We start from the raw sequence: 13,793 nt of genomic DNA, 5'->3' as shown, positions 1-13,793 counted from the left end.
ATTATTTCACAGCAATCGCTCCTGCTGGGAAAAAGGAAATTCAGGCCACTTCCGTTGACAAGCTCTTCAACGCTAGGCAGAGCCTGAACTACCACTCCCTCACCACACCGAGGGATTTCCATGAGTGGACCGTTCATGTCCCCGGCTCTGAACAAGGGGCCTGCAGGAAAACTTCACGCTGATGACTGTAGGGGTGGGTCCTGGCAGCATCTGTCTTAATTATCACTAATTTCCACAGGTTTATGTATGTGTTGCGCGATCAACAAATCTTCAAGAAAACTGTCAGTGGTTTCAAATATACGACAGCAAGATAAATATATACAAATATTATATATATATATATATACACTGTATATATAATATATATATTTAACCTCTGAGAGTTATTTAAATTCCTGATGCTAAACGTGTCTGTATAGTGGATGTCCCCTCATCAGGCAAAGGGCCCAGGACTCCTGTTCCCTTCTCCAGGATGGGAGGGCTGCAGCAGGACACGTGGCAGACCTGGCCTCTGGGCAGGCCTTCCCCATGGCAGGTGTGTGTGTGGGCTCACAGGGGAGAGGCTGTCTGAGGAAGCCTCAGGGTCACTGTGGGCCCCTACAGACCTTTCCCATAAGGGGTGACCCGGCCAGGCCTCCCTGGGTGGTTCTAAAGCAGAAGTGCCTTGAAACGGGGAAGCGGTCAAGACCTCAGTGCCGGGCGCACACAGGATAGCTCCTGAGTGACATATGGAACAGGACGCCCACCTGCCACCTCCTGTGTTCGCAGAATACAACCGCTTTCTGCAAGCTCATCCCTCAGGTCTGTCCTGATTCAGTAGATGGTTTCTGCAGCATTTCCTGCAACTTCTACAGCTGCCAGCTTCCCCGGGCTGTTTGTGGCACAGCAGGCCCCCTGAATTCACCCTCTCTCACCGGAGTGATCCAGGACACTGCCACTGAAGACAGCACAACCTGTTCCTGGAAACACCATGACCCACCACATGCGTGGCCTAGATTCGGCTGGAGACTGATTCATCAGCCCAGCCGAGTGAGCTCCAGCCATATGCCTGAGCACCCAGTTTGCACTGGCTCACTCTCACTTCCCCGTAGCTGTGTTCGGAACAGCATCTAGAAAATGACCACAGTGACAAAGAGCAACCACCATTTTCTAAGCCTCACTTTGGCCTTGGCTTCTCCCAAGAGCTCGTATTGAAGACAGAATAACTATACTTCCTTAGTTAATCTTCCCAGTGACTCTGAGTGGTGGGGCTGCTGGCCCCTTTGATTCTTGGGGACACAGAAGTGTAGAGGGGATACGGGGCTTCCTACTGTCACATCACTCCCGAAGGGCGGGGTCAGGATGCAAGTTCAAGGCCCTGGGAAGGCAGGGCCTGCACTCCCAGCACCTCCAGGAGTTTCTAGGTGGGTTACACTAAGACACCAGTGGCTCCGCAAGGAGGAAGCTCCTGGGAACGTTCCCTGGGCTGAGTGCAGAGCAGCTACTTTCAAGGCCCAAGGGATGGGCAAGCAGTTCAAGAGCCTGAGCTGGGGACCACGTGGGAGCACCCTGGTCCTATTCCCCGGGTCACTGCGGACTTTGCAAAAGAAGGGAGCTGGGAGGTGTGCCGAGCTCAAGCCACTGGGCCCATCTCCTGAATGCTTAAAAAGGAAACATCTTGATCTTCTAATCTAAAAATGTGAACCTGCAAATCATCCAAGCTCTGATCCCAATGTGGATGGCAGAGTGTGCTCATTCCTTTGAAGTGTTGGGGAAAAGGAGTCTTCGGAGCCTGGTGAGTTTAAGCCAAGTATAGCCCTCTGCTTTTCTACCTTACCTTGGCCGACAAATAAAATGTCACAATGCAGTTTCAACCCCACGGAAACCAATGACAGGAATTCAATCAAGAACAATTCACATTCGGGGGGCAGGGGATGGGAAGGGATAGACTGGGATTTCAAAATTGTAGAATAGATAAACAAGATTATACTGTATATTATACTGTATATCATACAGGGAAATATATACAAGATATTATGGTAGCTCACAAGAGAAAAAAATGTGACAATGAAAATATATATGTTCACGTATAACTGAAAAATTGTGCTCTACACTGGAATTTGACACAACATTGTAAAATGATTATAAATCAATAAAAAATGTTAAAAAAAGAATAATTCACATTTCACTTTGAGTCCATTTTAGACAGCTTTACCCACGATATACTTTTGAAATATATAAAAACTTTTTAAGGTTTTTGCTGGGTAAGTAAAAACTTAGCCAACAAAAATAAAAGAATTCTACTTAAATCTAAGCTTCAATTTGATAGCTTTGTCAGATTACGGAGTGTTTCACTTTTACCTATCTTTTAGTTTTATAAAAATAAACGGATTTACCCAAGTTGTCACTGATGGATGAATGGATAAACAAAATGTAGTACATACATACAATGGAATATTATTCAGTCTTCAAAAAGGAAAATGTTATGGACTTCATGTCTCCCTTCTGCCTACCAAACTTATATGTTGAAGCCCTGAAACCCAAAGTAGTGACTTTGGAGGTGGGCCTTTGAGAGGTAATTAGGTTTAGATGAGGTCATGAGGGTGGGGTCCCCACAATGGGATTAGTCCCCTTAGAAGAGGAGGAGACACCAGAGCTTCCTCTCTGTCATGTGACGACATAGCAGGAAGGTGCTTTCTACAAGCCAAGCAGGTTCTCACCAAGAGCCACACCTTCTGGAAACTTGATCTTAGAATTTCCAGACTCCAGAACTGTAAGAAATGTCCCTTGCTTAAGCCACTGAATCTACGGTATTTCGTTACAGCAGCCTGAACTAAGCAAGAAGGAAAACTGGACACAGGCTACCACATGCACGAACCTTGCACACATTATGCTGAAGTGAAACAGACCACTCGCAAGAGGATGACTATTGTATGATTCTACTGATACAAAGTCTCTATTTTATGTGCGGTACCTGGAGCAGCCAAATCCACAGACACAGCGGGGAATGGTCACAGCCAGGGACTGGGGGGTGAGGGGGCAGTTTTTGTTTAATGGACACAGAATTTCAGTTCTGGAAGTGCATGATGGTGATGGCTGCACAACAGTGGAAATGTACATAGGGCCACAGACCTGTGGTCAAAACGGTAAATTTGATGTTGTGTATATTTTACCACAATTTAAAAAAGAAAAAAAAATTTTCTCCTAAACTGATTTACTTCTGTTCCCACTTCTTTAAGGTTGTTTTTTTTTTTTTTTTTTTTTTTGCTTATTGCTTCAATTACTAAATAAAAGTTTTAAACCATTCTAACTGCAAGCCTTTAAAATGCCAGAATCAGTGGTTGGTCCTCGGGACATGATGAATGAGACAGGCAACCTTAAATTGGAAAAAATGGGCAAATGAGATTAAAAAGAAATGCAATAAATTCTGTGAACGAAGGAGACATTCACTGATACGAACATTCCCAGGAGGGGCCTTGAAGGCAGAGATGGGAGGAGAGTTTTGGAGAAATTAAAGGAGATTTCTCAGAGAAGCGCGGCTTGGGCGTGGTGTTAAGATACCAGCAGTTGTTAAGCTGCTGAAAGAGGAAGCAGGAGGCAGAACAAGCAGAGCGGCAGGTGTAAAGGCATCCAGGAGGGAGACACCTGAAACAGAGGGTCGCTGACAAGCCCAGAGCCTGGGGAAGATGAAGCCAAGTTGGTAAGCCCACAGTGGGATGCGGACCTGATACTGAGAGCTGTGCAGAAGGCTCAGATGAACGGTAAGGCCTGTGGAGTGGTTCCGTTTGTAATAGGTTGCCCTGTGCAGTGTGCAGTGTGGGAGGGGAGAAAGCGGGAGGCGGTTCTGGCCAGAAAAATCTAGCGTAAAATGAGAGCCCCTACGGCAACGACAAGGAGGATACTTAAAAATGAGGGACTGGGGGAGGGTATAGGTCAGTGGTAGAGTCAGTGCTTAGCATGCACGAGGTCCTGGGTTCAATCCCCAGTACCTCCACTAAAAAAAAGTAAGTAAAGAAACCTACTTACCTCCCCCACGCCCCCCAAAAAAAGCTTAAAATTTTTTTTAAATGAGGGACTTGATAGAAGTGTCAAACTTGATAACTAAATCAAGAGTGTGGAGATGGGGACAAGGGGGAGAGGAAGGTGGTTATAAATCTGAGTTTGGCTCCGGATATTGGGCAGAATGCAAAGCCCCTTCACCAAGGTGGGTAACGCGTGACAGGAAAGAAGCGGAGGAGGGACGGGGTGCAGTGGAAGTCACTCTGGACTGGTGAGTACAGGACACCTGGGTGACCTTCAAGTGCAGATGTCCAGTCTGTAGTCAGGCACACAAATATGCAATGTGAAAAAGAGGTCTGGACAAAATGTATACTATTAAGGAATTGCCCAAATGGAGATGGTGGCTGAGGTCAGTAAACGAAAGCATTTGGAGATGTCGCACAGCGTGGGGTTACAAGAAAAGTGAGGAGGGATCACGGGGACACAAATTTGGGGGTGAAGAGACAAATGCAAAGAGCTGACAAAAAAAAAATCAGGAAGGGAGTTTTGTAAGACAAGGAAAAGGAGTTTGAAGGAGGAGGGAGTGGCCAATGGTACTGAATACGCTGAGGACCGCAACATCAAGGGGCTTCGGAAACACGGCAGCCAACAGGAACATGGCCCGCGCAGTCCCTGGGAATCTCAGGCGTTCCACGACTCAGGGTTCCTCGTGTCATGTCAGTCAGCTGTGCCCCGGGGGACAGCATTTGAAAGCACAAGTCCTGAAACTTCAAACCACGGTCAATACTCCAAACTAAGGAAGCGTAAAGAATAAATGGGCGCTTGCTTGGTCTGAAAACAGAAAATGACGCAGCGAAGATTCTGAACGTAGAACTTGTTTGAAATTAACTTAGAAAACACTTCTTTAAAAATAAAGATCGAACGGGCACATGATGTTATGCTGTCGGAGAGGATAACTCTGCACGTTTGTTTCAGCGGCATTTCCCAGGCACACAACCTTCATGCCCTGTGTGGCGCAGGTGTGTCTGCAGAGGAGGCGCTTAGGGAGGCGGCAAGTGTAATCAGCTATGACTCTGCAAACGAAGAAATCCTCTCTACCCAGCTGCTGAGGGCCAAACACAGCAGGGAGCGGGGAACAGCAGGGCATCCAGGTCACACGCGAAGTCTCCACGGTTCGTCTGCTCAAAAGTAACACTGTCCAGGTGGCAGAGGACAGGAGCAGCCACTGCCCTCACTCCCTCTCCTCTCTGTGACCCCCTGCCCGGCCCTTCCAGGGATCTGTGAGCCTTCTCCCTCGATGGTCCTTCTTGCTCTCCTCCTTCCAGAGCCGCCCCCCTCCTACTGTCTGCTGCCCTTCCCTGAGGAGTTGGTGCTTTTTTTTTTTCCAGGGGGAGGGAGGAGAGGAAGGAGGGGAAGCAAATATTCTGTCCCTGAGAGGGGAAGAGGTGAGATCTGAGAAGGGGCAGAAGGAGGGAAGGCAAAGGCTGTACCTGCATAAGGTGGGGTTATTTGGGGTCAGGCCCTAAACATCCTACCTGAGAATCTGTCAGGGGAAAACAAGTCAAGGGGAGCAAAAAAAGGAGCCACTAGAGCCAGAGGCAGGACAAGAGATGGAATCTTAGGGGGCACCAGGGTGAACGGGTGGATCCAGGGACTAGAGGTGCATCCTGGGGGCTAGGGGAATGCAGCTGCAGTGTCTCCCTCTTCCCTCTTCCACCCCAGCTCCAGACCTGGCCTTTTCTTTTCATCCCTCTCCCCCACGACAGAAGCTGTGGCCCTGGCCATGTCACTGTGTTCCTGTGTCCCCTGCATGTTCCCCACCCTTCACCTCCCATTTTGTGCTGACCCATTACAATAAATTAAAAAAAAAAAAAAAAGCAGCACTGTCTAAACCACCTGTATGTAAAAAATAGTGCTGTAGACTAAAATAAAATTGTTACTTGGGGGGAAAAAAAAAGTCTCAACGGTTCAAGAAGATCCAACATTAAAATATTTATATAAAGGTTGGCGACATTTCATCTACAAAAGAGAGAAAGTAAAATTCCTTCATATGCCAACATGCCTGTTGTTTACGTAAAGCCCCTGAAATATTTAAACGTTTCTGAGCATGTTAACACAGATCAGGGTTTTATTACTGATCCCACATTACATTTAAACACAGTAATGTGCCAAGTTCAATGTACCACAGCCAGCAATTTTTATTTCAGTTCTACCCTCACACTCTAGATAAATTTGAGGCCAGAAGAGTGATTATATCCCGTTATCTATTTTTTGCCAAATATTAATTCTGTGAGTGAGAACTACCTCCACAAATACCATAAACTTCTGTACTTGAAAAGCCGCCTAGACAGCATAAAGCTCCTATGTTTAAACCAAATAGAATCAGACTTTATTCTATTTAGATGACAAATTGGCGAGCTGTTCTTACCGCATCAGTTCCCCCAACAATGCATAGAGAACACGATTCAGTGAGAGAATTCTTGCTAGAAACTCCAAACACCGGCACCTTTTAGGGTGTCATAAAAATGGAGGCCTTGGTATTAAAGGAAAAAGATAATCTGTTCCACGAGTATTTTTTTTAATTGCTTCTAATGACCTTGACATCTGGGAACTTGCTTACAATTCAAGAAAAACTATGCTTCTACAAGCAGTAAATTAAGTTTCTATAAGCTACATGTTATTTAATTTTCATCTAAAACGAACCATGCTGGACCCAGCCATGGCGAACGAAGCAGGCAGCTTTGTGGGGCATCAGCAGAGTAGACTCAAGCGGCTGCTAGCTTGCGCTTAAACACAGCTGGTTTCTCTACAGTAAACTACAGTTAAACTCTCCTAACGTGAGGAGAAAAATAAATGGAACGAAACAGCCATGGAAAGGCAACACAGCTGACCCCTGAACACCACGGGTTTGAACTGCATGGGTCCCCTTCCTAGGGGAATTTTTTCAGTACATACACTACTATGCTTACAACCTATGGTTGGCTGAACCCACAGGAGTGGCGGGCTCTCTAAGGGGCTCGAGCAGTCGCACATGTTGGTATCCGTGGTAGGTTCTGGAACAATTCCTCCACGGATACCGAGGGACTATCCCTTAGCCTGAATATCAGGCTCATGGCACCATCGCTAAGGCAAGACTCAAGGTGCGGCGGGCCAGGGCATCTGCTGACTCTCATGATTCATCTCAGAGGTCCGCCTCACCCTCTCCAGACTGCCCAGGTACAAATGTAAATGGCACCCAGGGCAGGGCTGGCATGAAGGGGAGAGCAAAGGCCGAGGTGTGCCCAGCCAGTGGCCTCACTTCCACATCTCAGCGAGGCGTTCTGTTCTCAATAAGACTATGAAGGGAATGCTTACATGTTTTAGTGATGTTTTACTACGTTTCATGGAGGAAATTATATTCCCAAGGACACCTCGTGAACGTGGGCATTCGTGGAGGACTCAGGAAGGAGTCCTGATGAGTGTCTTTAAGTTTTCTATACTCAAATAATCCACAAACAGTAGCAATACAAAGTCTCTCAAACGGTACCTTCTATTTTTGATTAAAAATTAAAACTTATATAAGAAATCCTATTTTAGTAAAAGTTAGGAATAATGAGATAGGGTATCACACTCTTAAATTTTCACAAAAGAATATCCATCTGATTACCAGACCCTTCAAAATGAAGATCAGCCAAAAAATACAGATATCCTGAAAATGCAGAGCTTGGAAGCCCTCCATCACAAGAGCAGAAATCCTAGCCCAGTGTCCTGAAGAATACGTGAAACTAGGAAGCCTTAGTGGGAACTGAGTGGAGGTTAAATTTTCTGAAAACCACTGGCGGCCTTGCTCCTGCCACGTTCAGCTGAAAGCTTAGAGAGTCACAGGGCTACTCCCACACATCTTCCAGGGCGAGCACACAGACTCCCCTTCCTCTGGGTGGAGGTAAGCTGAAAGGCAGACACAGGTATTCCCAGAAAGAACCTCTCGGACTCAAAGATCTCCACTGGGAGGAAAAAAAACGGAGTTGCTGCATTCTCTAGCACTGCAAGCTGCTCGCACCATCAGAGGGGATTAGCTATGAAAAATATTTTCACTTTTGGAGGTCGGGCTGTTCAGTAACAAGCTCTAGTTTCTGCTGCAGAAATTAAATTCAACGCCTGATGACTGTCCTGGAGAGAAAGAAAACAGCACTGAGAGGAACAAAAGGTCCTTCTCTGAACGATGGTTTCCTAGGTTCATCTTTCAAAATGCGAGCCAGATCCTGAATTCCAGCTACCGCACACCTCAGAGAGAGCCAAGTCTGGAATGCGCAGAACAAAGAATTTATTCAGAGATCTCTTGGAGGTTTTTCCTCCTCGAAAATAATGAAAGCAAGAGGAGTCCAGATGGGAAGGTAGCCACTTTGGGAGAGGAATCTTGTACTGAGATAAACAGCGAGGCTCTGTAAATAACTCCCCAGGATTACACGAGCAATTTTAGAAAGACAACTAGGTTTTTCTTTTTGTTTTTTGCTTTTTTTTTTTTTTGGTTGTCTACCTGTTTTTATTAAGTTATTTCTACATGGTATCCCAGTATTGATGGAACAGTTAAGTGACAATGTTTTATGCCTGGAAGATAAAAGACATCATCGATTTGGTTTTTAAAACCTCCAGCTTTCTACTCCGGATTCACACCGACGACTCCTGCAGCCTAGCTGGGACCTGTTTTCTTTGGCACCCTGGTCTTGCTGGACCTGGTTCCTGCTGCTCAGATGAGTCAGGCTCCCAGCCTGGCTCCGCAGGGATCTTCCTTCTACCCACTGTAGCTCCTGGAACAGAAACTTCTCCCTGCCAGCTCTAAGGGTTCCTGACCTCCCTGCAGGCTGGGGGACACCCAGGGACGTGAGCAAGACAGTGTGATGGGGAAAGGATGGTCCACGGACAGAAAGAAGTCGGCTTCTTCTAGGAGGCGACCAAGCAGGTCACTGAATTAAAGTGTCTCCACCGTTAGTCTAGGTAATTCGGGGTAACTGAATTTATAGTGCAATTATTCAAAATGATACAGCCAATCTGCATTCACCTTTTAAAAGTACTTAATTTAGTGTAATTTTGGGCCTAGGTTCTTAGTTCACAGGGCTGGATTTGACAATGGATTCAAGACAGAAGTGCTCGGGCATCCTTGTGAAGAAGAGTTAACCAGTTATCATTTGTGAGGGAATCCTCTGCGACTTTGAATTTAACAACAAACCTTGGCTCATTACTTTCTGGGATCCCTTAACCCCTCGCCTTTTGCTTATTTCACAGGGCTGAGTGTGCTAACACGTCCCCTATTTTTTTTTTACATTCCGAGCAGTGGAAATACGTGCTATACTTCTTGTCTTCCTTTCTCACAATCCTTTATTAACAAAGTGACACAAACAGACACTCAACCAAAAACCTGCATTCTGTTGCTACAATCTAATCACTCATCCCCAAAAGATGAAGACCGTCAAAGGTGATGGTACAGTCAGTGTCACCTCAAACAGTCTGCCAAGTTTTAGTTAAATGGCTATGAGGTGTGCAGTGACGAATTCTGCCGATACCACATGGGGACGAAAGAGCAAAGCACCGATGTCATTACACAGAGCAGAACGCTTTGCCGGAATGCATCTTCATTTACCCTCGCGACTTTAGAATGCTACCTTGCTTTGACAACCATGAGTACACGCATCTCAGTTTTAATTTTGATTTCTAGTAAAATACGGGAAGACCAACAGCGAGTGCTTATGGGCCAGGTACCGAGTACAATTGGGGTGGAGATTTAGAGCAAACCGGGAAGGCACACTCACCGCCTCTCCAGCGGGCGCCCGTCACTGGAGATGCTTCGAGGAATGTTGGCGGCTCTCTCCGGAGGAGGCATCTTCCCGTCTCCTTTCCCAGCATTCAGCCTCGAGGTCATGGGACTCGGCACCTGGGACGGGACTTGAGGTGAATGAGGCCCCTTGTTGGCATTCCTCTGCCATTTGTTATTATTTCGAAAGGGAAACTTGAATTCATAGGAAACCCCTTCGTTCATTTTGTACTCCATCACTGGCATGCGGTAGGTTTCAGAGCAACTCCTGGGGGAGAAGGCACAGAGAGAAGAAAACTCAATCTCGCTTTTTCTTGTTGGTGGGACCACACTGATTCACATTAACAGTTAAAATGGGTCAAACACTTCACCCTTGGCTTCAGACCATCTTTTAGTCATTAGTCCCCTGTAATTATTTTCTTTTCAAAAACAAGAATCTCAGGAAGTATTACACTAGTGTTATCCTTTGCTCCATCCCAAATATTGAGCTTGAGCTACAGAGTCTTGAAAAAACAGTGATGGTCACTGTGGTGGGGGTGGAGGATGTGGGTGGAGCAGGGGGCAGAGTCAGCACTGAGACCTGGGGAGGGAAGGTGTCAGGACAGTGGGGTGGGGGGGAGCAGACCCCTAAGACTGGGCCTCAGGAAACCATCAGCTTTACACACCCTTCACGGCGTACCACAACTGGGGATCTGAGAGGGTGTACAGTTTTGAATTTGTTGGGAACTCAACAGGCAAAAAAATAAGTGGGGAGGAAATTTTGAAATCCAACCTGAGAGCCAAATTTAGCTCAGGAAAAAAAAAAAAAAAAAAGACAGTTACTGACATTCAGCAATTATCAAATCATCAGGGAACAAAGCCTAATCTGAAATCAGGCCCTTTTTTCCCCCAAAAGCCAGTGATCCCCATGGCAGAGGTGTCCCCAGGGGGCAGCCTGAGTGAAATCAATGGCAGGCACCAATGTCTTGTCACTGTAGCCTCTTTTTGCACCAACATCCCAACCCCCAAACCTTAGGAAACGTGGAACCCACTTTCCATTCCCTTTACCCAAACAACCAAGGAAGGTTCAATTAATTCCTGACTTGACTGATAGGCAAATTACTGGAGAACCCTACTCCCATTAAAGCATGAACTCAAACTGTGCATTTGAATTTCATCACCAAGTGAAAAAAATGACTTTCTTTCTTAAAGGAATTTCAAAGATTGAGAAGCAGGTGGGCAGATCCGGAAAGGAAAGGTTAAGAGTAATTATGAAACAGTCCTGTAAGAGGCACCTTCGGGAGAGCAGGAGGAGAGTCCAGACCAGTGCTGTCCAACAGGAATACAACACGAGTCACAAAGAGGAGCCACGTGTAAGTGTAAAATGTCCGGCAGCCACATTACAAAAGTAAAATGAAAAAGGTGAAATTAATTTAATACATTTTATTTAACACAATATATTCCAAGTGCTATCATTTCAACATGGAATCAATAAATCGATATTAAGAAAATGAACAAGACATTTTACTTTGCTGTAAACTTCGTGTGTTTTTCACACGTCTCATTTGGGGACAGCCAAGGTACAATGGCTCAGTAGGCACAGGCAACTCGTGGCTCCTGTGCTGGCCAGTGCAGGTCCAAAGGGCATCCAGATGAAGGCCTGGTCTGGATTTGGGGAAGGGGCTTATGCTGGTGGGAGGACGAGCACAGTGGAAAGGGCCACCCTTCTACGACCTTGTCTCAGAATATGACTCCTGACATTTCAAACGTACCCCACCATGCATGCATCTTCTCCCACGTCTCCATGACAACTCCAGGTTTTGAAAAGTGCTGCTTTTGGAGCATCACTTGCTGGGGTCCTTGCCCTCCTCAGTCTTAGCCCAAGTCTCCAATGGGCACCGTTCCTTGGAGTTTTCTTACTATTCCCCCCAGTTCCCCAAACACCTTAATCCGACCCTGTGCCCAAGACTGCACTGCGCTCCTTTTGTGCTTTCATGATAGTGGCTTTGAAACGTTTTGGACCGCAGTTCTTGGTGAGAAGTACATTTTATACTGTGATACAGCACAATCACAACCACACATACACACAACCCCCTTCCTTTGAAAGTGTTCATTCTACTATATTTTGTGTTAATCCATTTCATTAAAAAAAAAAAAACATTGGATACAACCTCCTACACTGATGTTATGGTCTACTTTAGAGGTATGACCTGCCATTTGCAAAACACCGTATGGCCCATGTGATGTGACTTTCAGCAGTTACGGACTTCTTATATAGTAAACCCTTCCTCTGAAATGAGGGATTATCACTTTAGGCTTTGATAGAATTTCTAGCGTTGATTTGATATGTCTGACAAAAATATGCCCTTGACATACTTCTCTGGTTGTTAACATAGGTGTTATACTGTGCTATATACTGTAGTTTATCTGAAGTCTTTCATTTCTGATCATATGGTATCTACCACTCTTGGTCTGGAAATACAATGCAAGAATGTTGCAGCCTGCCAAAGGAACGTTAACACAAATTTACAATAAGGCATGGAAGAATGCTCTCTCCACTTCAAAGTCAGGACTAGCTTTGCTTTCGTCTCAGCAATGGTCAGTTCGACTTGTGAACTCAATGGATCATATCGTATATGCCCCCTTCTGCTGACTGTTAGGAACCAACACAAGCACAGAATAGGTACAGAACTTAATCATGTTTTGGGGGCATTCATTTCTCACAAATTCCCCTCTAGGCCATGTTTTCCCATTTACCTTCCCCCATCCCTCACCCACCTCCCAGAAACACAGAGATTCCCTCACTGAGTTATCATTTTGCACCTTCATAGGCTGATTCAAATCCATATTGCCTAAGGGTAGCAAATAAATAAATAAATAAATAAATAAATAAATAAATAAATAAATAAATAAATAAATAAATGAATGAATGAATGAATGAATGAATGAAGAAATAATAATAGTAATGTAATACCAAATAGACAAGTTGCTTTCATCTTTTGGGCCTTAGTTTCTTTGTAAAATGAAAGACAGAATTGATCATCACTAAATTTTCTTCTAGTTCAAACTCTTTGAAAGAGTCTTTTAAGCTGTGTAACTTTTTTTTAATGATTATTATTTTTCATGTATTTTTTTTACTGAAGTATAGTCAGTTTACAATGTTGTATCAATTTCTGGTGTGCAGCACAATGCTTTAGTCATACATGAACATACATATATTCATTTTCATATTCTTTTTCACCGTAAGTTACTGTAAGATATCAAGTATAGTTCCCTGCGCTACACAGTATAAACTCATTGTTTATCTCTTCTATATGTATCAGCTAGTATCTGTGAATCTCTAACTCCCAACTTTTCCCCTCCCAAGCGGCATAACACTGAACACTAAAACTGCTGGAACACCCCATTAGCCAAAGGTTTTGTTTTCTCTCTAGTCTACATTTCACTCCCATCACTCTTCACATATTACTAGAAACCCTCTGCAGAGTCCACAATTGCAGAATGAAGGATGCAAAGGCCAATGCAGGGAGTGAAGACTCATTCAGAGAATGAAAAGCAAAGATTCCCCAGCGCGCAACTCCCGCCATCCTGCCACCTCTGGGTGCCGTCCACGGCGGGGCGGGCCACCCAGCTTCTTCTGATCCCTTCCTTATCTCTGCCAGATGTGAGAACGACACGTGGAATCCAGAAGTGGGCAGTACACTGGGGACAAAGATAAAGCTGGCTGTTCAGGACATGCAAGAAAGTTCAGAAAAGGATTTTTATATTATTTCAAGTAAAATGTGATGTTGAACAACAATAACTCTAATGCTTACAGCTCATGATGGGCCGGCCGTTCATCCAGCTGCACGACACCCACTCTCTGAAGTCCGAGCGTCACCATCCCCGTTTATTAGATGGAAAAATGGAGGCCTGGAGAGATTAATCTGCCCAAGACTCCACAGCCAAGGAGAAGCAGCAGAGCCAAGAACTGAGCCCACAGAATAAGTCTCCTTGGAGGTTAGTCTTACTTCAGTCACTAACTGAAGAATACCTCTACCCCACGTCC

The 13,793-nt window shown here is 45.2% G+C and overlaps 1 protein-coding gene across 1 annotated transcript in view; it reads right to left on the bottom strand.

Moving 5' to 3' along the window:
• SIPA1L1 (signal induced proliferation associated 1 like 1) overlaps positions 1 to 13,793 on the bottom strand; it is a 340,124-nt gene that overhangs the window by 56,806 nt on the left and 269,525 nt on the right. The window contains 1 exon segment of the mRNA XM_032482300.1: positions 9,765 to 10,034. Coding sequence (XP_032338191.1) covers positions 9,765 to 10,034 — 270 coding nt within the window.

Source organism: Camelus ferus, chromosome 6 (genome assembly GCF_009834535.1).
Source record: "Camelus ferus isolate YT-003-E chromosome 6, BCGSAC_Cfer_1.0, whole genome shotgun sequence".
NCBI classification, from domain to species: Eukaryota; Metazoa; Chordata; class Mammalia; order Artiodactyla; family Camelidae; genus Camelus; species Camelus ferus.
Note: the sequence above shows the minus strand (reverse complement) of the source record. Positions and strands in the feature narration are given on the sequence as shown.